Below are 24,937 nucleotides of genomic sequence, written 5' to 3' on the forward strand. Positions count from 1 at the left end.
AATCGTATCCGTTGAGAGTTCTGCTGCCACATGAGTTGCCTCGAGGCAGCCAGGAAGTATGAAGGTGGATAAGCCACCTGGACTGGATGGAATACACCACAGGCTTCTGAAAGAGGTAGCTGAAGAAATTCGGGAAGCATTGTTACTGATCTAATTTCTAACAACTCTCATAGTCCCAAGGTCTTATTCAGTACCATAAATTCTGTCATTTGTCCTGCCCCTAGTACCAGTTGAGATGTGTCCTCTGCTAAGTGTGAGGAATTTTTTCAATGCTTCATTAGCAAAGCTGAGGACATTAAAATGAATATTCCCCCCCCCCCCGCTACCCGTGACCTAGATGTCTCACTGGTTTGTTCACCTAAACTGGATTGCTTCCAACTCATTATACTTCCCTTCCTTACAAAGATTGTGTCCACCATGAAACCTGCAACCTGGCCCCTTGACATTGTCCCACTGCCCTCTGGAAGGATGTCTTTGACATAGCCGGTCCTAGCATCCTCTCTACTGTCAACAGCTCCCTGGCCACTGGTACCGTTCCAACCTGCTTCAAGCGTGCCATGGTCCAGCTCCTCCTGAAAAAACCCAATTTAGACCCTACCTTACCTAGTAACTACAGACCTATTTCTAAACTTCCATTCCTGTCAAAGGTTCTCGAAAAGGTATTTCTCAGTCAATTGCTGCCCTACTTACACCAAAACATCTTGGAAAGATTTGTCAGGTTTTAAGGCTTATCATAGCACAGAGTTTGCCCTGCTGAAAGTGTACAATGACCTGGTCCTCTCTGTCGACTCAGGTGACTCTGCCACTCTAACTCTTCTTGACCTCAGTGCAGCGTTCGATACTGTGGATCACACCATTTTAATAGACTGGCTCCAATAGACATGTTGATCCAGTGTTGATGGCACTGCCTTGAACTGATTTATATCCTACCTCAAAAATAGAAGCTTCTCCATCAACATAGGCAAATTTTCTTCTCCCCCAGCTAGTCTTTCCTGCGGGGTCCCACAAGGTTCCATCCTAGGTCCCATTCTTTTCTCTCTCTCTCTCTCTCTCTCTCTATATATATATATATATATATATATATCTATAGAGAGAGAGAGAGAGAGAGAGAGAAATACGAGATTTCTTTCCACTGTTATGCTAACGACACTCAGCTTTATCTCCCCCAAAACCAAATGACCAGTTAAATCTTGTCAGCCTCATGAGCTGTCTTGAGGACATAATGTGTTGGATGGCACAAACTTCTTACAGCTGATTGAAGGCAAGTCTGAAGTTGTCCTATTTGCCCCCCCCCCCCCCGACTCCATCAAAGTGATTACTAACAGTTTTGGTAACCTGTCCACCCTTGTCAAACCCCATGTTAAATCTCTTGGTGTGATATTTGATTCCACCTTTAAGTCTAACAAGCAAGTTAATGCAGTAGTAAAAGCCAGTTTTTTTCCAGCTTCGTACTATTGCCAAAATCAAGCAGTTTCCGTCTTTCAAAGATCTCGAGAAAGTCATCCACACTCTTACATCCTCTCACTTGGACTACTCCAACCCCCTGTATACTGGGATAAGCCAGTCGTCTCTGTCCCGCCTGCAACTGGTCCAGAAGGCCGCAGCCAGGCTCCTGACAGGTGCCCAGAAGAGGGACCATATTACTCCTCTCCTGGCCTCCCTCCACTGGCTGCCAGTACAGTTCAGAATTGATTTTAAACTTCCCCTGTTTGTTTATAAAGCCCTAAATGGGCTCACTCCCCCTTACATCACTGACCTTCTAACCCCTTATTCTACTTCCAGGTCCCTCAGGTCAGCTGACTTGGGGCTTCTGGATGTCTCGCGATCTAAACTTAAGCTCAGGGGTGACCGTGCCTTTGCTGTGGTAGCCCCTAGACTGTGGAACGGCAATCCCCTCCCTATCAGATCTGCCCCCTCCATCGACTCTTTTAAATCCAGGCTCAAAACTTACTTTTATTCACTAGCGTTTGAAATCCTCCTGATGTGGCTGATTTTGGGCTTGTGCCTAGGCCCTTGTGTTGTTTCTTTTGTGCGTATAAGCTGTTTGCCTTGTTGGTTATGTCTGTGTTTGTAGTACTTGTGATTTTAGCTATCTGCTTTGATCTGTACAGCACTTTGGTCAATGTGGGTTATTTTTATATGTGCTATATAAATATGCTTGACTTGATCTTTGAAGAATCACTCTATCTTGGAATGGATCCAGAGAACTGGAAATTTACAAATATCACTCTACTATTTAAGAGAGGAGGGAGGCAAAAGTCAGGTACTTATAGGCTAGTTAACCTGATTTCAATAGTTGGAGTCTGTTATTAAGTCTGAGATTTCAGGGTACTTGGAGGCACATTATAAAATAACAGAAATCATCATGCCTGACAAATCTGTTGAATTTTTTTGAGGAAATAACAGATTGGATAGACAAAGAAGAGTCTGTGGATGTTGATTCCTAGATTGTCAGAACACCTTTCACAGGGTACAGCACATGAGTCTGCTAAATAAGATAAGAGCCCACACCATTACAGTAAAAATACTAATGTAGACAGAAGATTGGCTGATTGACAAGAAGCAAAGAGTGTGAATAAAGGAGGCCTTCTTTAGTTGGTGGTGTTACGAAGGATGAACAACTCTGATGGGCAGAAGGGCGCAGATTTGCCCATGCCCCCTCCCCTGGGAGAATCACAAACTGTTACTGTTGCCAGGCTGTTAATGAGAGAGAAAGAGATGGAACAAAAACATATTGGGACTAGAACATTTGCTTCAGACAAGGGCGAGATAACAGCCTGAGAGAGAGTTATGTTTATCCACCAAGTTATGACTCCTGAAAGACTTATGGCTGCGGAGAGGGCTGTTTACGTGGTACCATCCTGCTCATTAGAATTCCTCAGTGGATAGTCAGAGTGGGCTGGTTTGATGGGCTAAGCCATTCAAAACTATTGCCACCTGAGACCCCGTGAGAAGGGATAAAAGTGAGGTCTGGGGTGACATCCCTCAGACACACCAGGAGACACACTCGTGAGCACTGTTTGAGTATTGGGACCCACGAGAAAGTGTGGGCATTGGGGACTGAACGGATCGGTCAATTTTAACTCACAGTGTTTATGGCGAGACCGGTGGGGGCTTGTGTGTGTGTCCACCCTTGCCTGGGTGACGAGTCCACCACAGAAGAACGGTCTAGCTAAAGGACGGAGGGGTCATACTTGAATGGCCACAGCAACAACGACTCAACAGATCAAGAAAATAAAGTAAGGTTTAACCGGCTGTCACTGTTCGCTTGCTCTCTCTCGCTCTCTCTCTCTCTCTCTCCAACAATTAAAACACCAGACTCAACAACTACCTCAGCCTGCATGAACTGAACTGACCTTTATATTTCCATATGACAATTCATTATCCCCTAAACAACGATAGAGCTTGTTTACTTTTGATTATTATTATACCCACACTTTTAGGTTTAGTATTGCTAATGTGTATTATCTGTATATTTGCGTTGATATTGTTTTGTATATTTTACTAATAAACACTGTTGAAAATAGTACCACCAGACTCCAACAGACACTTCTATCTTTGCTGGTAAGACACCCAGTTACGGGGTACGTAACAGTGGTCAGTAATAAGTGGTGTTCCACAGGGGTTGGTGTTGGAACCACACTTTTTGCATTATATCTTAATGATTTGGATGTTGGAATTGATGGTTTTGTGGCCAAATTTGCAGATGATACAAAAATAATTAAAGAAGCAGGTAGTGCCAAGGAAGCGGACATTCTGCAGATTAGGAGAATGGGCAAAGGAGTTCGATATGGAATATAGTGCATGGAACTGAATGGTCATGCGCTTTGTTCAAAGGAATAAAGGAGTAGACTATCTTCCAAACAGGGAAAAAGTTCTGAAATCAGTTATGTAAACAGTCTTGGGAACCCTTGTACAGGATTAACTAAAAGCTGACTCACGGGTTGAGTTGGTGGTAAGGAAGGCAAATGTAATTTCAACATTTATTTTGAGAGGACTAGAATATTAAAATGAGGATGTAATGCTGAGGCATATTAAGGCAGTGCTCAGATGCATGGAGTATTGTGAGCAGTTTTGAACCTCTTAACTAAGAAAGAACGTGCTGGGATTGGAGAGGGTGCAGAGGAGGTTCACGAGAGTGATACAGGGAGTGAAAAAGTTAACATATGAGGAGTTTTTGATGGCTCTGGGCCTGTACTTGTTGGGGTTTCGAAGAACGAAGGACACCTCATCAAAACATATTGAATATTGGATGTGGAGTGAATGTTTCTTGTGGTGGGACTATCTAAGACCAGAGGGCACAAACTCAGAATGGAAGAATATCCTTTATAGCAGAGAAGAGGAGGAATTTCTCTCACCTGTGGAATTCATTGCTACAGACGTCTATGGAGGCCAATCATTGAGTATAATTAAAGTGGAAGTTGATAGACTCTTCATTAGTAAGAGTGTCAAAAGTTGTGAAGGGAACTCAAGACAATTGGGTTGAGATGGATAATAAATCAACCATGCTGGAATAGTAGAACAGACTTGATGAGCCAAATGGCCTAATTCTGCTCGTATATGTAATGGTCTTATGCTCTTTTGCACAAATGATATTAAGTGAGCACTAGAAGCTGTTTGACTCTTTGAAGCCTCTGTGCATCAGTGCATCATGTTAATTAATGAACCAGCAAAAATTTCAGTCCACAGTTGTCTGGTCCACAAGAAAATAACCTCACAAATCTGAAGCTTTGGACACTTCTGTTAATCAAAGCAAACTGCATAAATTCAGAAGCAAGTTAGGTAGGTGGAAGAGGGTGGAATGGAAGGATATGCACTTGGTACTGGATGAAAGCAGAGTGGAAAAAAGCTAATGTGCAGTCTTGACCAACTGTAATAATTGTTTTCAGTCTTTCAGTTCTATGTAAGTACTCTTAATCTGATGATTGAATGAATTTAAGATTGAAGAGTTACAGTGTTTATTATGTTACAAGAGCTGTCTTAAATAACATAATATATTTGGTAGTTTTTTTACAATTTGCTTTTTAAAATCTACGCACTGCATTTTGAAAGGCAGAAACTCAGGGCCACCACTGAACAATGTCATGGTCTTTCTGATGCACCATCAATAACTGAGACGTAAAGGCGAGATATCGGCTTTTATTGACTGGAAGAAGGAACCAGCAGTGAGTGACCACCATACTACATCCTGGAGACTGAGAGGCCGGGCTCAGGCCTTGATCGTCTTTATACAGGGGACTGTGGGAGGAGCCACAGGAGCAGTCAGCAGGGGGCGTGTCCAGACAGGCACACGTAGTTCACCACACTTTCCCAAGCAAAAAATTGTGTTAAGACATTAACTCTATGAAAACAAATCTTTCTACTCATTACTTATATTGCCTTCAGTTCTTCATACATCCATATTCATATTATTATGTTGATGGTGGGCTGAATCAAATTGTACCCACAACTGCCCAAGGCTGTATCTTTGGACTTTTTGATGTTTTTTGCATTTCAGTGGGACTTGGTGTGTAACAATGGCTGGAAAGAACCATTTGCTGCATCAGTGTACTTCACCGGAGTGTTAATAGGTTCCTTTAGTTCTGGAATATTATCAGACAGGTGAGCTGTTTCTTTTCTTTGCCTCATATAGTCTATTTATCATATATACCACTGACTAACTCCATCACATAAAGATCATGGTAGATAAGGTGATCTAATAAAATAAATAAATTTGCAAATAAATTACAGCATGATAGCATACTAATTTATGTTTTCATACAGGAGAACAACTTCATTCAATGGAATTTCCAGTATAAAAATTATTTGATTTTCATCTTCATTATTAATTTAACTAATTTTTATATTTATTTAGAGATACATGTAGTCCAGAGTAATCCTTTTCAGCCCTTTGAGTACTGTTGCCAGCAACACCCAGTATAGGCCATGCCTAATGACAGGACATTTTATAATGGCCAATTAACCTACTAACCATTATGTCTTTGGACTGTGGGAGAAAACCAGAGCACTCAGAGAAAACTCGCATTCCACAGTGAGGACATATGAAACACACTTTACTGGGCATCTCTGAAATGAAGCTCGTTAGCCCCTCACTAACATCCACTAGATTCCGCGACAAGAAACTCACCTTTCTCAGGCTTCCTATGTCTAGGGTGTATGTGACTTTGATCCCACCAAGGCCATGAGGTTGGATGTCTCACCCACCCAAATCCCAGTTCGGGTGAATGCTATGTGATTTGCTGCCCCTAGCAATCACTGTGGCAAGAAACAACAGACCGTACACTGCATACAATCAGAAGTATATTTAAGAACGTTAGCTTAAGCAAACAGTTATTAGAGGTAAGAAAGGAAAAAAGTAAAAGAGCCCATTATACTTAAACAGTCATATGTGCACAGTGGAGCTCAAATCTTGAACATGTCTGTCACTCGCACACAGGCCCCTTTGTCTACGTGAAAGCAATCATCACCTTCCTAAGGTCGCTTGAAATCTATTTTGAAGAAATGGATTCTCCCACGGGAGAGTATAGGTTCTTCCTCCTCGAAACCATTCATCTGCACAACAGGGACAGCATCCTCCACCATCTTCCCTCCTGTCTTCTCCCAGCTCCCACCAACAAAGACCTCTCCACCCAGCATTCTCTAGAATATTCTCACAATTCTACCATCCTGATTGGCTGATACACATTCGTAAATTGAACAACAAAGCCTCTTATCTCAGCTCAAACCCAAACAAGCTGAAACCAGAACAGACTGCTCTTATAGAATTGCTAAAACGAAATACAGTAAGAATCTGAACTTACAGAGGATGCCAGGATTGAGCACAGAACTCCAACGTGCCGAGTTATAATAGCATTGCACTAACCATGATGCCACTGTGGTGTGAATGAACCAACCCGACTACATTTCCATCAATTCTGCGCTGGATCCCCTAAGAGCCTCAACTGCAGGAACTGTTACTATCACTTTCCAAGCTGAAGGAAATTTACTATCAAATTTATAGCCTAGGGGAAAATACACACACAGGACAACAAATACTTTTTGGGTCTTTAATTCCTTTATCTGTTTTAAATATTTTATTGCAGAAAGAGGGTATCAAAATAAAAACAAAAATATAAATTTAAAAAAATAGTTCCCACTATTACAATCTCAGTTTAACTTCAGACCACACTGTTGTTACATATGCAGTATGAAAACAACTAAAGCAAAATATACAAAACCATTCTGGAGTGGCAAATCTAAAAAAAATGCAAACAACATTAGAATACCACCAATCCAGTACCTTATACACAATATCAAAAGTATGAATAAATACATCTCATCTCAACTATATATTCACATTTGGGACACATATGCTTAACTTCCAAACACATATAGGCTAGACCTTGAAATGAGTTTGCTTTGCTCACGCAAGATTAACACATTCACATTACACTGTTACAGTCACATTCAGTCATGAAACAATAAAGAAAGGCGAAAAACTTTTACAATATATTGTCTTGTAGTTCAATTACTAAAAATACTAACCTAGTAGGCCAATTAAGGAATTTCACAATCAGGCTAACCAATGCTGATGAACTTACTCTCGAAAATCTAAAGTATCTACATGTAAAACATGTTGGCTTATTGATATTATTAACTTACAAACAAGTATAAACAAATTTACATTAATATTATCAAATATTGTTCACCTTTCCTCACCAAACCCGGGAAGAACATTCAAATGTTGTCCTTTCTAGAACTTGGCAACTCTTCATTCTACTCCACCTGTGCAAAATGACATCACCATTTTCTCTTAAAGGGACAGGCAGCTATTTTAGCATTACCAAGGAAAATAAATAAGTGTACTTCAACAATAAAAAAATGATATTCAACAGTCACCTGTTTACATCAAGGTACATATATGATACCATATATGACCTTGACATTAATTTTCTTGCATGTATTCATAACAAATAATAAAAACACTAGAATTTTACAAAAAATACATACATAATCAGACAAAGACTGATAATCAATGTGCAAAAGATGACAAGCTATGCAAATAAAAATAACACTGAAAAAATGAAGAGGAAAGAGTTCTTGAAAATAAATTTGCAAATCGTAAAGTCAGATCAGTGTAGTAGCGAATTGAATTATCCACACCAGTTCAGGAGTATAACAGACGTAGGAGAATAACTGTGCTGTACCAGATGGTGTGGGAGCTGAATCTTCTGTATCTCTTGCCTGATGGTAAGAGTGGGAAGAGGGCATTCTGGGTGATGAATATCCATATGTCTAGCTTTGTTTCTTCTTGTACTTCCATTTCTTATTGGAGCTGGGAGGGTTTACACCTATACAGAGGCATCTTGGCGCAAGTGGGTATTTCATCCTGAGTTAATTTTTAGTCTTTTCATTTTGTGCTCATAACAATCTGCCAGGTTAATTATGACTTTTCAATGGCTTTTAATTGACCTCATCAGAGTCTTGACTCTATTAGTCAAGGAGGAACAAAGGAAAACCGAACAAAAATGATGCTGCCCACCAAAATACATTTCCATTTTCGCTCTACCAAACTATTCTCATTGATGTCTGCTGTCAAACAAGGCAACCCCATGACTCTGAAACTTTTCTCAACCTTGCTGCCATTCTGCATCTCAACTCAGATGAACTTGAGAAGGGAATCAAGTTAAAGAGAATCAAATAGACCTTTATCAGTTATGCTCCAGAACCAATATTACTCAGACTTTGGTGACTGAGCTGCAGATGATGCTTGATGAAATTCAGTTCCAAGTCACTTACAGTGTTAGTGTGAATATAGGCACATCAGATAATATTCATAAGGTTATTTACCATCTTGTCCCTGCTACACTTTGTGGCGCTCCAGTACTAAAGATTTATGGTGAGAACCTGTAAAACATGGTCCTCATCCTATATCTTGGGAGACCCACCTCGACAAAGGCAGGCAACTGCTTTCAAGTGCCAACACAGCCTTTGATTGAGGAAACTCCTAGGATTTCCTGCCGCTAGGCTGTTCCAAATGATGAAGTAACTTTTCAGATGGTATTAAGAATCTCAATGCCATACATAAAGAGCACACCCAGGATGTGCATTATGAAGTAGTACAGAGACGAGAACCTTATAAACTACACACCAGTTTCACAATCCACAAAAACAAAGTGGAAGTAGGCCATTGTCCATCTCAAGGGGCTGCCGAGGAAGAAGGATTTTCAATCCTTTTGTAAGTTATTTATTTATTGAGATAGAATGCAGAATAGGCCTTCTAGCCCTTCGAGCTGCGCTGTCCAGCATCTCCCAATTTAATCCTTGTCTAATCACAGGACAACTTACTATAACCAATTAACCTACCAACTACTATATCTTTGGGAGGAAACCAGAGCATCCAGAGGAAACCCATGTAGTCACAGGGAGAACGTACAAACTCTTTACAGGCAATGGCAGGAATTGAACCAGGGTTGCCTGTACTGTAAAGCATGCTAACCACTATGCTACTGTGCCACCCCTTTAACCAGAATTAATCAGAATCAGAAGAATAAATTGCTTTATCTGTATGTGTGCATGGCTGCATGTGTAATTGAGGGAACTTATATCTAAAAGGTACTTGAACGTTCATGTAGATTTACAAAAGTGTGATCTAGAATATGTTTAATTACATTATATATATATATATATTTGTCAATAACTATGCAGTGCTGTATATAACTGTGATCTGTTTTCTAGGTTTGGGAGGAAAATTGTTATGTTTGGGACAATGGTGCTACAGGTTGCCTTCAATGTGCTTATCACATTCTCACCAAACTTGGAAATCTTCTGCCTGATTAATTTCTTGAAAGGTTTTGGTGAAATTTCAAATTATATGTCTGCCTTTGTTCTTGGTGAGTTGCTATGCTATTAGTTTAATGATGATGTTACTCTTGGTATGAAGTTCCAGTAACTACAAAATAGGAACAAGAGCTAACTCTATATCTTTTGTTTTCACTAGAGATTTATCAAGTTCAAAGTTAAATTTGTGTATTTTGAGGAGCTCTCTTGTAAAATTTCTAATCTCTGAAGACTGCACCCCCAGTAAACATTATCTGTCTTTTAATGGGAAAGCCACCACCTCCACAACCTGCCTACTGAATCTTCACTACACTCCCTCTTTGGTAACGACATTGTTTTTTAGATGAGGAGAACAAAAGTTGTGCAAAACATGCAGGTCTGGCCTCAACAAGCCTACTGCAATTTCATTAAGACCTGAATACTCCTGAGTTAAATTTCTTTCTAATAATAACTAACATTTCATTTATTTGCCTTTTCAGTTGTTTGCTGCACATGGTTATTGATCTTCAGCAAGTGTAAAGGCAAATCCCTTTGATCAACAACAGTATTTGATCTCTCACCATTTAACTAACATTATCCTTTTCCACTACGTGCACTAAAGTAGATAACTTCATATTTTTCCACATTATATTCTATTTGGCATGTTCTCATCCACTGATTCAACTTGTCTACATCCAAATGAAGCTGCTTTACAACTTTCTTTGTGCTTGGAATCCTACCTAGTTTAATATTGACAACAAACTTGCATACTTTACAAGGGGCCTTCTCAGCTAAATCACTGATATGAATAAAATGATGCTTGGATCAAGATTAATTCTTGTTCAGGCAGACTAATGGGAGAGACATAGGAAGAAGGAATGCAGCAAAGACAGAGATAAAGAGAGTTTTACATGGGTGGCATAATGCAAGAAAAGCAGTGAACATCCTAACAAGACATGTAGGTTATGCAAAATAGAACATTTCTGCAGAACAGGACTTCCGGCTCACAAAGTTGTGCAAACTTTTAACTTACCCTAAGATCAATCTAATCCTTCTCTTTCAATAGCCTCTGATTTTCTATTATCCATATGCCAGTCTAAGAGTTCCTTAAATGACCTCGATGTTTCTCTACCACCACCTATTACATCTCTTCTGGGGAGGTATGACCTGTACAAAAGTCACAGGTTGCACCTGAACCCAGGTGGGACCAGTATTCTCGCAGGCATATCTGTTGGAGCTGTTGGAAGAGGGATAAATTAATTTGGCAAGGGGGTGGGAATGGGAGTAAAGGGACTTAGTATGGGACAGATGGTGAAAAAGCAAAGATAGTGTGCAGACAGACTGTCGGGAAGGGAAGGCAGATGATAGAATAAAATTGCAGCCAGCAGGGTAAGTATCAGTGCATTAGGGATGCAGAATCAAAAAGGGTAGTAAATACAATACTCAAAGTACTATATCTCAATGCAAGGAGTATAAGGAATAAGGTGAATGATCTTGTAGCTTGTCAGATATCATGTTGTGATCATCACTGAATTGTGGCTGAAGGATTGTTGTTATTGGGAGCTGAATGCATGTTGTATCAGAGCAATAGGATGTAGGCAGTGGGAGTGATGTGGCTCCGCTGGTAAAGAATGGCTCAAATCAGTAGAAAGGTGTGACATAGGATCAGAAGATGTTGAATCTTGGTGGGTTGAGTTAACAAATTGCCAGGGTAAAAAGATGTTGATGGCAGTTATATATAGGCCTCCAAACAGTAGCTGGGATGTGAACCACAGATTACAATGGGAAACATTTAAGGCAAATCAAAAGGGCAGTGTTATGATACTCGTGGAAGATTTTAACATGCAGGCCGATCGGGAAAATCATGTTGGAAATGGATCTCAAGAGAGTGAGTTTGTTTAATTTCTACAAGTTGGCTTTTTAGAGCAGCTTGTTGTTGAGCCTTTTAGGGGATCAGCTATACTGGATTGGATGTTATGTAATGAACCAGAGGTGATTAGGGAGCTTAAGATAAAAGAACCATTCAGAGGCCATGATCACAATATGATTGAGTTCAACTTGAAATTTGATGGGGAGAAAGTAAAGTCTGACTTAGCAGTATTTCAGTGGAGTAAAGGAAATTGAGGTGGTATGAGAGAGGAGTTGGTCAAAGTAATTTGGATGGGGGATGCTGGCAGAGATGACAGGAGATCAGCAATGGCGTAGATTTATTGGAAAAAAAGATAGATGTATTCCAAAAACAAAGACATACTCAAAGGGCAAAATAGAACCATAGCTAGCAAGGAAAGTCAAAGCTAATGTAAAAACAAGAGAGGGCATAGAACAAAGCCAAAATTAGCAGGAAGAAAGAGGACTGGGAAACTTTTAAAACACTACAGACAGCAATTTAAAAATTATTAGAAGGGAAAGAATGAAATATGAAAGTATGCTAACAAACAATATCAAAGCCGGTAGTAAAAACTTCTTCAAGTACTTAAAAAAAGAGAGATGACAGTGAATATAGGGCTATTAGAAAATAAGGCCAGAGAAATAATAACAGAGGACAAGGAGTTAGCAAATGAACTAGATGAGTATTTTGCATCAATCTTCACTGTGGAAGACACTAATAGCATGCCAAATGTTGAAGGGTGTGAGGGAAGAGAAGTGAGTGTAGTTTCTATTCCGAGGGAGAAGGTGCTCAAAAAGCTGAAAGAACTAAGGGTACATTAGTCATCGAGACCAGGTGAACTGCACCCTAGGATTCTGAAAGAGGTAGAGGTAGGAATTGTGGCAGCATTCGTAATGATCTTTCAGAAATAATTGACTCTGGTATGGTACCAAAGGACTGGAAAATGTCACTCGACTCTTTAAGAAAGGAGGAAGACGCAGAAAGGAAATTATATAGCAGCTTTCCTGACCTCAGTGGTTGGGAAGACGTTAGAGTCAATTGTTAAGGATAAGGCTATGGAGTACTTGGTGACGCAGGACCAGATAGGACAAAGCCAGTATGATTTCCTTAAGGAAATATCTTGTTTGATGAACCCATTGGAATTCTTTGAGGAGAATGCAAGTAGGATAGATAAACACCATGCATGGTCATTATATATTTGGACTTTCAGAAGGCCTTTGACAAGGTCCCACATATGAGGCTGCTTACTAGGTTATGAGCCCATGATATTACAGAAAAGTAACTGGCATGGTTAGAGCATTGGCTGATTAGTAGGATGCAGTGAGTGGGAGTACTGGTTGGTTGACAGTGACTATTGGTGTTCCGCAGGGATCGATTTTGGGACTGCATCTTTTTATGTTGGATAACAATGATTTAGATGATGGAATAGATGACATTGTTGCCAAGTTTGCAGATAATACAAAGATTCATGGAGGGGCAGGTCATGTTGTGGAAACTGGTAGGCTGCAGAAGGACATAGAAAAATAGGAGAATGTGCAAGAAAGTGTCTAATGAAATACAATATTGGAAAATGCATGGTCATGGACCTTGGTAGTAGAAGTAGATGTGTAGACTATTTTCTAAATGGGCATAAATCCAAAAATCTGAGATGCAAAGGGACTTGGGAGTCCTTGTGCAGAACACCCCAAAAAGTTAGCTTGCAGATAGAGTTGTGGTGAGGAAGGCAAATGCAATACCATTCATTTCAAGAGGTCTAGAATACAAGAACAGGGATGTGATGCTGAAGCTTTATGAGGAACTGGTGAGGCCTCACCTTGAGAGTGTGAAGAGTTTTGGGCTCCTCATCTAAGCAAAGATTTGCTAGCATTGGAGTAGGTTCAGAGGAGGTTCCCAAGGATGATTCTGGAAATGAAAGGGTTATCATACGAGGAACATTTGATTACTCTGGGTCTGTACTCACTGGAGTTTGGAAGGATGAGGGGGATCTCATTGAAACCTTTCAAATGTTGAAAGGCCTAGACAGAGTAGATGTGGAAAGGGTGCTTCCCATGGTGAGGGAGTCTAGGACAAGACAACACAGCCTCAGGGTAGAGAAGCATCCATTTAAAATAGATGCGGAGAAATTTCTTTGGCCAGAGGGTGGAAAATTTGTAGAATTTGTTACCACAGGCAGCTGTGGAGGCCAGGTCGTTGTGTGTAATTAAGGCAGGGATTGATTGTTTTTTGATTGGACATGGTACGGGGAGAAGACCAGGAAAGGGGGCTGAGCAGGGGTAAAAAGGATCATCCGTGATTGAATAGCAGAGCAGACTCGATGGGTCAAATGGTGTTATTCTGCTCCAGTGCCTCATGATCTAAAATGCCGGCCTCAGCAGGTCAGACATCTTATGTTGAATGAAAACACAGATATTTCAACTTTCATCAGAACATTGTAAATGTAGGAATCAAACATTTTTAAGATGTAGAGAAGGGTGTAATGGGAAGAACAAAGAGAATAGTGGTGCTGTCCGCTAAGATACTGGGATGAATCCTACTGATTTGCCTCCAACTTCCATTCCCCACATATTTACCCGGCCCATTTCCGGCACCTACCTCTCCTTTCTTGATTTCACTGTCTTTGTCTCTGGAGACAGCTTCTCTACTGAGGTCTAGTATAAACTCTTAGACTCTCACAGCTACCCTTTTACTTGTAAAAACACCATCCCCTTCTCTCAATTCCTCCATCTCCACCGCATCTGCTCTCAGGATAAGGCTTTTAATTCTAGAATGAAGGAGATGTCCTCCTTTTTCATGAAATGCACTTACCTTCCTCCAGCATCAACCTTGCCCTCAACCTACCCCTATAATTACTCCGGCACTGCCATTCAAGGCCCCAAACAGCACTTCCAGGTGAAATGGCACTTCACCTGTGAGTCTGTTTAGATTATATACTAAGTCCAGTGTTCCTGGTGTGGCTTCCTGTATATTGGTGAAACCACAGATAGATTGGGGGACCATTTCACTGAACATCTATGCTACATCTGCCAGAAGAAGTGGGATCTCCCAGTGGCTACCAATTTTAATTCCACTTCCTATTCCTATTCCAATATGTCAATCTATGGTCTCCTCTACTGTCATGATGAGGCACACTCAGGTTGGAGGAACAACACCATATATTCTGTCTGGGTAGCCTCCAACCTGATGGTATGAACATCGATTCGTCAAACTTCCAGTAATGCCCACCCCACCCTCTCCTTCACCATTTCCCATCCCCTTTTCCATCTCTCACCCTGTTTCCTTGCCTGCCCATTATCTCCCTATGGTGCTCCTCCCCCTTTTCTTTCTTCCATGGTCTTCTATCCCCACCTATCAGACTTGGCCTTTCTCCAGCCCTGTATCTCTTTCACTAATCACCTTCCCAGCCCTTTAGTTCATTCCTCCCACTCCCAGTTTCACTTACCACTTCATGTTTCTCTCTCCCCTCCCCCACCTTTTAAATCTACTCCTCATCTTTTTCTCTCCTTGTCCTGTCAAAGGATCTCGGCTGAAACATCAATTGTACTTTTTTCCACAGAGGCTGCCTGGCCTACTGAGTTCCTCCAGCATTTTCTGCATGTTACAATGAGTTCATGGACTTCTTAGCAACTAAGACTGAGACTGTGCCACTCCTTTCCTTCCTTCATTGTGCCTCATTGTTACTATACTGGTGTGCTCTGTGCTAAACTCACATTCTTTCTTACTTCATCTCTCACCTTCCCTCCTGCCCTGCCCAGGTCCATTTTGTCCAGGAAGTCAACACTTAATTCTATTCCCATTGAACTCTATTCCCTAAAGCTTAACTCTGCTTTTGACCACCATACTTTCCTTCCTTGTGTAAGCAGAAATCCCCACCCACAAAATATATTTGACAACAGATTAGTTTACCAATATATACTTCCTGGCCATTACCAAGTGATAGTGGTAAATTGAAGAAATAGTTTTATTTATGGAAGTACCTACATAGATCTGGGAGTATTCCTCTGCTATATGCTGCCATCCGTTGGATAAACAGTTTCAAGTAGATTACACTACAGCATACCAATAACCGAGAGCAGTGGTTCATGACCTTTTGTAGAAAAGGTTAGATCTAGTCAGAAACATTCTAAAGCCCTGAGAAACTATTAAAAATTAAACACTCTTCTCTGTTATGTTCTGTTTTCCTCATTTCATGCTGTTTCATTAGTGATTGGTGAAGTACTTTGGGCTTCACATTGCTTGATTTATGAGTTAAACAAATGATGTAATATTCATATACATTTTTTCATTGAATATAAATGTTTCAGAGTGACATGCAATCAAAGTGAACTCACTGTGCCCTGAACCTGGCTGTTCTCTTCTTGCAGGATCTGAACTTCTTGAAAAATCCATTCGGATAGCATACTCTACACTTGGAGTTGCCATGGGTTTCGCATTGGGCTATATGATCCTCCCTTTTGTTGCATATTTCATAAGAAAATGGCAGATGTTAATATTGACCCTGTCTCTCAGCTGTTTGGTGTACATTCCTTTGTGGTGGTATGTAAACATTTTAAAGTTAAACATAGTTAATCAATAGGATATGACCTTATATTGCTGGATGTCACTGACTAATGAGGCTGGATCTGAAAGTAACTTCAGCTATGCAATAACATCACCTTGATTATGCCAAGTGCCCACAATATTGAATCAATCTATTGCTTCTGTATTAGTTGGATTCCTCACAAATTCAAATCAATTTATAGATCCTTACAAGTTTCAAACATTTATAAAATTTGCCATGTGATACCTAACCACATTTGAGATGTTGTGACTTCACTTTTCCCAGTGTCAAGTTATTCTGGCTACAGCACCCAGTAGCAATTATGTCAACATGCAGACTGATAAACAAATAAGTTTGAAGCATTTCAAAAGCAAACCTACGGATCCTGAAATATATATATATATATATATATTGCAATTTCATGATTCAAGTAACCTCACCCTGAATATTCTGTAACATTTCAACATTTCAACACATCCTTAAAAAGATGTCATCAACTCATCCCATTATCCACTTTGCTGTTTGTGTGTAGTTTGCATGTTGTTGTGTATTCAGTAATATTTAAGTAATATTGTAAGTATATTGTTTGATAAAGCATTCCTTGTTTAAATAATTCATTACAGATTATATGTGAAAGTATGGGAATGGCAATCATCATTTGTGTATGTTTCGCTAAAGTGAAAATTAAACTACGACATGTTATTCCCAGCTCCATGTTCTTCTTTGAATTAGTTTTATATTTTGGAGTTACACAACTTAACAGATGAATAACGGCCTTTTAAATGTATTTTTTTATGATCACAAGACCCTGATGGGCATGAAGAACTTACAGAACTGCAGGTCTACCTCATCAGTGAGTTGCTTGTTGGCAGAGAAACTGAAAGAGCTGGATTTGGTGGAGTTCGTGCAGCTGCCTGCATAAGAGGAGTCGGTGTGCATCAGCAGTGTTCAGTTTAACAACGAGTGATCATCTTAGTCACTTTTCTTGTGATCACAACACCTTGTTGGACATTCTTAATGTAGAATGCCACAAGTGCAATTCACCGATTTATTGGCAAATGGCGGGGAGCAGTGTGGTGTCAGTCATAGTGAGGATTAGACATCAAGCCGCAGTGTAGCATGTTTACAGCCACCCCGAAGAGGCATTGGAGTCTGAGTACTCTGTGGGAGATGACACGGCGTGGCGTCCATTCTTGGGTCAAAGTTGTGCCCCCCCCTCCACCACTCCCAGCGTTAACTTGGCAGAAGACAAGCTGCATTGTGTTTGACTGCATTCATGGGACTCAGGTTCTTGGACTCTATTTCTTTTCGTGTGATTGTATTTTACTGAGAACTCGTGTGTTTGTTCAGTTACATGTGTTTTGTGCTGTGCATGTCTATCAGTGCTCCATTTTGCACCCTCATCCATGAGCTGTTTCGTTTGGCTGTATTCATGGATATTTATATACGGTTGAATGTCAATTGAACTTGAACTTGTGGAAGTTTAAGTGATCCTGAGACAGATAATTACTTGTTGAAGTGCGGTGAGACATTGTGTTAAAAAAAAGTACAGCAATATTTGATTGAGTAAAAGCAATCTTGTACATTTTTCTTCAAGAAGGGTCAGAGGCATTCAAGTTAAAAAAATGAAACAAACAGACAAATTCACAAATAAATGATAAATACAGAGTGATAATAATAAATTCAAACAAAATCAGAAATAGCTGGCTACATTGAAAAGAGAGAAATGTTCTATTGCACAAAAAAATAAGTTTCTGCTGTATGTGGAACAAATTGAGCAGTACATTGAAGCAAATGGACTACGTGTGTGCAGTTTTGCTGAGTGCATTGGGTTTTATGGTATACGGTTTGCTTAGAAGTCAGATTGCTTCAAACCAGACAAAATGAGCTTTGCTGGTATCATGAAAATTATGCAGGAACATTTAGAAGCAAACCCATTGTTAATTGCAGAATGCTTTAAATTTCATAAGGGGAATCATAAGGAAGCAGAGTCTATTTCAGCCTATATGGCTGAATTGAACTTTTCTGAGCATTGTTGGTTCCATTATGGGATTAATGATGCACTGAGGGATTGTTTAGTTTGAGGAATCTTACAAGATAGCATAAAAAAAGCTCCTAACTGAAGCACAATTTACATTTAAAAGAGTAGTTGAAATAGCAGCATCAATGGAAACAATTGAGTTGTAGTCAGGAAACAACCCATGGAAATGAGCACTAACCTTTATACTGTTGATGAAAAGTCTGATAATGATGTGAGTGACTCAGGACTGAGCAGCCTTAAGATTTACTATGTGAAAACTTACATGAGATAAGCAAAATAGCTTACACCAGAAGTGAATGGCAAATTAACTGAAATGAAATTGCACCCTAACTTGGCTGTTTCTGTCATTCCACATAGTGAGTATGAATGGCTTTTCAACAATACTAAACTATGCCTACAGATAGCCAACTAAAAACTTATACCAGAGACAAGAACTCCTTTGGAATGACATTCATAGCAGTGAAATATAACTAAGATCAAGACATATTGGGCTTGTAAGTGGTTAATTTTTTTTTAAAAAAGGCTAGCATTGTGGAGCTGTGAATGGTTGAGACAACTACAACTTCATTGGAGATCTATCCATCATTTGCATGTCACAAAAGAGTCAACTAAAAGTGAATTAAAAGAAATGGATGATGCCACAGCATTGTCCTAGGATGGCACTGAAAAACTCAAACATATCGAGGGTAAAATAATATTAAATGAAAATGCCACATCCAAGTTTTGCAAAGCCCATCCATTTCATTATACCACCCAGGATAAAGTAGCCAATGAGCTAGATTACCTCGAGGCTGAATGGACTCTTTCCAAGACTGACTGGAGCCCATGAGAAATGTCAGTTGTCTAGTTGCTGAGAAGAATGACAAACATTAGAATTCCAAAGGAGTTCACACAAAATGTTGGAGGAATTCAGCAAGCCAGGCAACATCAATGGAAGTCAATGTTTCAGGCCCTTCATCGGGACAGGGAACGAAGGGGAAACGTCAGAAGGTGGGGGAGGGGAGGAAGAAGTACGAGGTAACAGGTATAGCTGAGCATGTGGTCAAAGAGTTGGAGAGCAGCAGAAATTCCAAAGGGGGAGCAGTGAGAGAGGTCTTCACTAAACTAGGAACCTTAATGTAAAGAAACCTTTAGGAGGCAGTGATCATAATAGGATTGAATTCATATTGCATTTGAGAAGGAAAAACGTAAGTCTCATATATCAGTATCACAATGGAATAAAGAGAAAGGAAGAGGCATTAGAAAGGAGCTTGCCCTGGTGGACTGGAGGACAATACCTGCAGGAGTGATGGCAGAGCAGAGGTGACTGATGTTTCTGCAAATAGTTCACAAGGCGCAGGATAGAGATATGCCACAGAAGAAGAAGTTTTCAAATGGCAGGGCTAGGTAACTGTGGCTGACAAGGAAAGTTAAGGACGGCATAAAAGCTAAGGAAAGGGCAAAGAAAGGTAACAAGACTGGGTGATGAGCTGTTTGATTGGGAAGTGTTTAAAATCCAATAAAAGCAGTAAGAAAAAAAACAGTAAGAAGGGAAAAGATAAAATATGGGGGCAAACTAGACAATAATATAAAGTAGGATACTAAAAGTTCTTGTTCAGTTATATGAAGAGTGAAAGGCAGGTGAGAGTTAATACTGGACCACTGGAAAATAATGTTGGTGAGATAGTATTGGGGGACAAACAAAATGCAGATGAACAATATGGGTACTTTGCATCATTCTTCACTGTGGAAGACTCTAGTAGTGTGTCTGAGCTCTGTGAGTGTCAGGGTGCAGGAGCGTGTGCCATTGGTATTACAAAGGAAAAAGTGCTAGGCAGACTCAAAGGTCTTGAGGTGGATAAGTCACCTGGATCAGATGGACTACATCCCAGAGTTCTGAGAGAGGTTGCTGAAGAGATAACGGATGCATTGGCCATGATCTTTTAAGAATCACTTGATTCTGGCATGGTCTTGGAGGAGTAGAAAATTGCAAATGTCATTCCACTCATTAAGCAGGCAAAAGAAAAGAAATTATAGGCCAGTTTGCCTAACCTCAGGGGTTGGGAAAGTGTTGGAGTCTATTATTAAGGATGGGCTTTTGGGATACTTGGAGAGTAATGATAAAATACGTCAAAGTCAGCATGGTTCCTGTAAAGGGAAATCTTGCCTGCCAAATCTGTTAAGAGTTTTTCAAGGAAGTAAGAAGCAGGGTGGACAATGGAGAGGCAGTGGATGTTATTTACAAGATAAAGTCTGCAGAAGCTGGATTCGGCCCAAAACGTCAACTGTATTCTTTTCCTAGATGCTGCCTGGCCTGCTGAGTTCTTCCAGCATTTTGAGTGGATGTCATTTATTTGGATTTTCAAAAGGCATTTCATAAGATGCCACATATGAGGATGCTTAACAAGATAAAATCCTATGGCAATCGTATGGCATAGATAGAGGAATGTTGATGGGCAGGAGGCAGTGAGTGGGAGTAAAAGGGGCCTTCCCTGGTTGGCTGCCGGTGACTAGTGGTGTTCCTCAGGGGTCAGTATTGAGACTGCTGCTTTTCAAATTGCATGTCAATGATTGAGATGATGAAATTATTGTCTTTGTGGCAAAGTTTATGGATGATATGAAGACAGGTGGAGGGAGAGGTAGTGCTGAGGAAGCAATGTGATTGCAGCAGGACTTAGTCAAATTGGAAGAATGGGCAAAAAAGTGGCAGATGGAAAAGTTTTGGGAAAATATGATAATGCATTTTGATAAAAGGAACAATAGTGCAGACAGTTATCTAAATGGGAGAAGGTTCAACCATCAGAGGTGCAGAGGGACCTAGGAATCCTCATGCAAGTCTCCGAGAAGGTTAATTTACAAGTTGAGTCTTTAGTAAAGAAGGCAAATGCAATGTTGGTATTTAGAAACATAGAAACATAGAAAACCTACAGCACAATACAGGCCCTATGGCCCACAAGTTGTGCCATACATGTCCCTACCTTAGAAATTACTAGGCTTACCTATAGCCCTCTATTTTTCTAAGCTCCATGTACCTACCCAGAAGTCTCTTAAAAGACCCTATCATATCCGCCTCCATTGCTGGCAGCCCATTCCAGGCACTCACCACTCTCTGAGTAAAAAACTTAACCCTGACATCTCCTTTGTACCTACTCCCCAGCACCTTAAAACTGTGTCCTCTTGTGGCAACCATTTCAGCCCTGGGATGATCAATGCCTCTCTCATCTTATACACCTCTATCAGGTCACCTCTGCATCGCTCCAAGGAGAAAATGCTGAGTTTATTTCAAGGGGAATAGAATATAAAAGTAAGGAGATAATTCAGAGACTGTATATTCTGGCCGCACATGGAATATTGTCAACAGTTTTGGGCCCCATATCTCAGAAGGGATGTGTTGTCATTGAAGAAGAGTCCAGAGGAGGTTCACGAGGATGATTCTGGGAATGAGGGGGTTAACATATGAGGACCATTAGGCAGCTTTGGGCCTGTACTCATTGGATTTAGAAGAATGGTTGGGGATTTCATTGAAACCTACCAGATGTTGAAAGAAATAGAACTGGATGTGGAAAGGTTGCTTCCTATGGTGAGGGTATCCAGAACTAGAGGGCACAGCCTCAATATTGAGGGGCGACCTTTTAGAACGGAGGTAAGGAGGAATTATTTCAGCCTAGAGTGGTGAATCTGTGGGATGTTTTGCCACAGACTGCAGTGGAGGCCAGGCCCATGGATATATTTAAGGCGGAGTTTGATCATTTCCTGATTGGTCAGGGCATCAAAGGACATGGCGACAAGGCAGGTGTATGAGGTTGAGTGGAATCCAGGATTAGCTCTGTTGGAATTGTACAGCAGACTTGATGGGCCAAATGGCCTAATTCTGCTCCTATGTCTTTTGGTCTTAGGGGCTCTGAACTCCCGATGAAGGGAAGATTTGAACTTCTTCAGGGTAGGCATTCCTCGAGGAGACTTTTCAGTGGTTGTAATATCACAAACATATTTAAAAAATCTGCAGATGCTAGAAAGAATAAGACTGTCAGGATCCGTTGAGATTTTAAGGTCAGTATCAACCCACCACTGAAAGAAGATCAATACCTTCCACCCAGGACAGACAATATCTTTGCAAACATTTCTGGAGGAAATCACCTCAGCAAAGCGGACATCTGAGGCCTGCCTATAGATGGAGATGGAAGAAGTGTTTCTCACCATAGAAAGTCACAAAGGGCTTTATCGCTATGATAGGCTTATTTTTGGAGTAGTATCTCTGGCAGAAAGCTACGGACCAGGTACTGCAAGGCTACCAGGCATTCAGTATTACCTGATTGACAAGGAACATCTCCAAAATCTCAAGGCAATGTTACAAAGATTATGGGCTCAGAGCACAACATAACAGTCACGAATTCTTTAAACCAGGCATCATTTGCTGTGGTCACAGCATGGGCACACAAGGGTTACTCAAGTGTACTGAGAAAGTTCAAGTAGTGGTAGATTCCCCAAGGCCCAAGGATATGCCACATTTGCAATCCATTTTAGGATTTGTTAATTATTATAACAGGTTCCTGCCAAACCTGGCTACTCTTCTCCACCCCTTGTACTCATGACTACAGATCAGGAAAAAATTGCAATGGACAGCTCAGTGTGAATGGCTTTCCAACAGGTGAAGGAAATGGAGAAGTGAGACACTATACTCACACATATTGATCCACGTCGTCCAGTGAAGCTTGCCTGTGACATCTCACCTCATGGTATAGGCACAGTCAGGTCACATGTTATGAGTGAAGGAAGTGAACACCGCATAGCCTTTGAATTCTGTCCCCTTACCACTGTAGAGAAAAATTACACACAAGTTGATAGAGAGGCCTTGAGTCTAGTTGGGGTGTAAAAGATTTTAACAAGTGCTTATATGGGAGAGAATTTACCCTTGTTACAAATATCAACCAGCAATGTTCATTTTTAATCCACAGAAGGGTGTTATACTAACAGCAGCAGTATGAATGCAGAGATTGGCTCTATTTTTTTGGAGGACACAATTATCATCATATTATGGAACAAGTGAATTTCCTTCATTTCTTTCTTGTTCATATGAAGTGTATCTGATACAATTCATCCCTGGGCAACAACATAACATTATATTTTCTGGACAAAGCATATTCTTCTCTCTTTGATAATTAAGTCAACGGGATGTATTTCCGAGACAAAGTACAATACATTAATGACACTATGTAAAGCCATAGATTAATGATACCATCAGTTTAATGACAGTAAGTATATATTGTCAGTCCTGTATTTCTGTAGAAAGATTTTCATTAATATTTTTCACCTGAGTTTCTTTGAGAGTAATGGCTTAATTTTTTTCAAGTTTCTTTCCAACAGATTGCATTGCTATGTTAAACATTATTGAAGTTTCTAATTGTTCACTTTGCCATTATGATTGTCAACTTCAGTCTTTCACTTGTTTCAATTCGTCCATATATTTTATCCTTCTGTTCCATGATACTGTCACTAAATTGTTTTAGAAACATAGAAAATAGGTGCAGGAGTAGGCCATTCGGCCCTTCGATCCTGCACCGCCACTCAGTATGATCATGGCTGATCATCCAACTCAGAACCCTGTACCTGCTTTCCCTCCATACCCCCTGATCCCTTTAGCCACAAGGGCCATATCTAACCTCCTCTTAAATATAGCCAATGAACCGGCCTCAACTGTTTCCTGTGGCAGAGAATTCCACAGATTCACCACTCTCTGTGTGAAGAAGTTTTTCCTCATCTCGGTCCTAAAAGGCTTCCCCTTTATCCTTAAACTGTGACCCCTCATTCTGGACTTCCCCAACATCGGAAACAATCTTCCTGCATTTAGCCTGTCCAATCCCTTTAGAATTTTATACGTTTCAATAAGATCCCCCCTCAATCTTCTAAATTCCAGTGAGTGTAAGCCTAGTCGATCCAGTCTTTCTTCATATGAAAGTTCTGCCATCCCAGGAGTCAATCTGGTGAACCTTCTCTGTACTTCCTCTATGGCAAGAATGTCTTTCCTCAGATTAGGGGACCAAAACTGCACACAATACTCTAGGTGTGGTCTCACCAAGGCCTTGCACAACTGCAGTAGAACCTCCCTGCTCCTGTACTCAAATCTCTTTGCTATGAATGCCAACATACCATTTGCCTTTTTCACCACCTGCTGTACCTGCATGCCCACCTTCTGTGACTGGTGTACAATGACACCTAGGTCTCGTTGCGTCTCCCCTTTTCCTAATCGGCCACCATTCAGATAATAATCTGTTTTCCTGATCTTGCAACCAAAGTGGATAACCTCACATTTATCCACATTAAGTTGCATCTGCCATGAATTTGTCCACTCACCGAACCTATCCAAGTCACCCTGCATCCTCTTAGCATCCTCCTCACAGCTAACACCGTCGCCCAGCTCCGTGTCATCCGCAAACTTTGAGATGCTGCATTTAGTTCCCTCATCTAAATCATTAATATATATTGTAAACAACTGGGGTCCCAGCACTGAGTCTTGTGGTACCCCACTAGTCACTGCCTGCCATTCTGAAAAGGTCCCATTTACTCCCACTCTTTGCTTCCTGTCTGCCAACCAATTCTCTATCCACATCAATACCATACCCCCAATACCGTGTGCTTTAAGTTTGCACACTAATCTTCTGTGTGGGACCTTGTCAAAAGCCTTTTGAAAATCTAA

At 40.5% G+C, this 24,937-nt stretch overlaps 1 protein-coding gene across 1 annotated transcript in view; it reads left to right on the top strand.

Moving 5' to 3' along the window:
- The window catches only part of LOC132405205 (organic cation/carnitine transporter 2-like), a 125,296-nt gene that overhangs the window by 75,424 nt on the left and 24,935 nt on the right, over positions 1 to 24,937 (top strand). Inside the window, exons 3-5 of the mRNA XM_059989895.1 lie at positions 5,498 to 5,601; positions 9,718 to 9,872; positions 16,048 to 16,219. Coding sequence (XP_059845878.1) covers positions 5,498 to 5,601; positions 9,718 to 9,872; positions 16,048 to 16,219 — 431 coding nt within the window. The remainder of the gene's footprint in view (positions 1 to 5,497; positions 5,602 to 9,717; positions 9,873 to 16,047; positions 16,220 to 24,937) is intronic.

This window comes from Hypanus sabinus, chromosome 15 (genome assembly GCF_030144855.1).
Source record: "Hypanus sabinus isolate sHypSab1 chromosome 15, sHypSab1.hap1, whole genome shotgun sequence".
Classification (NCBI taxonomy): domain Eukaryota; kingdom Metazoa; phylum Chordata; class Chondrichthyes; order Myliobatiformes; family Dasyatidae; genus Hypanus; species Hypanus sabinus.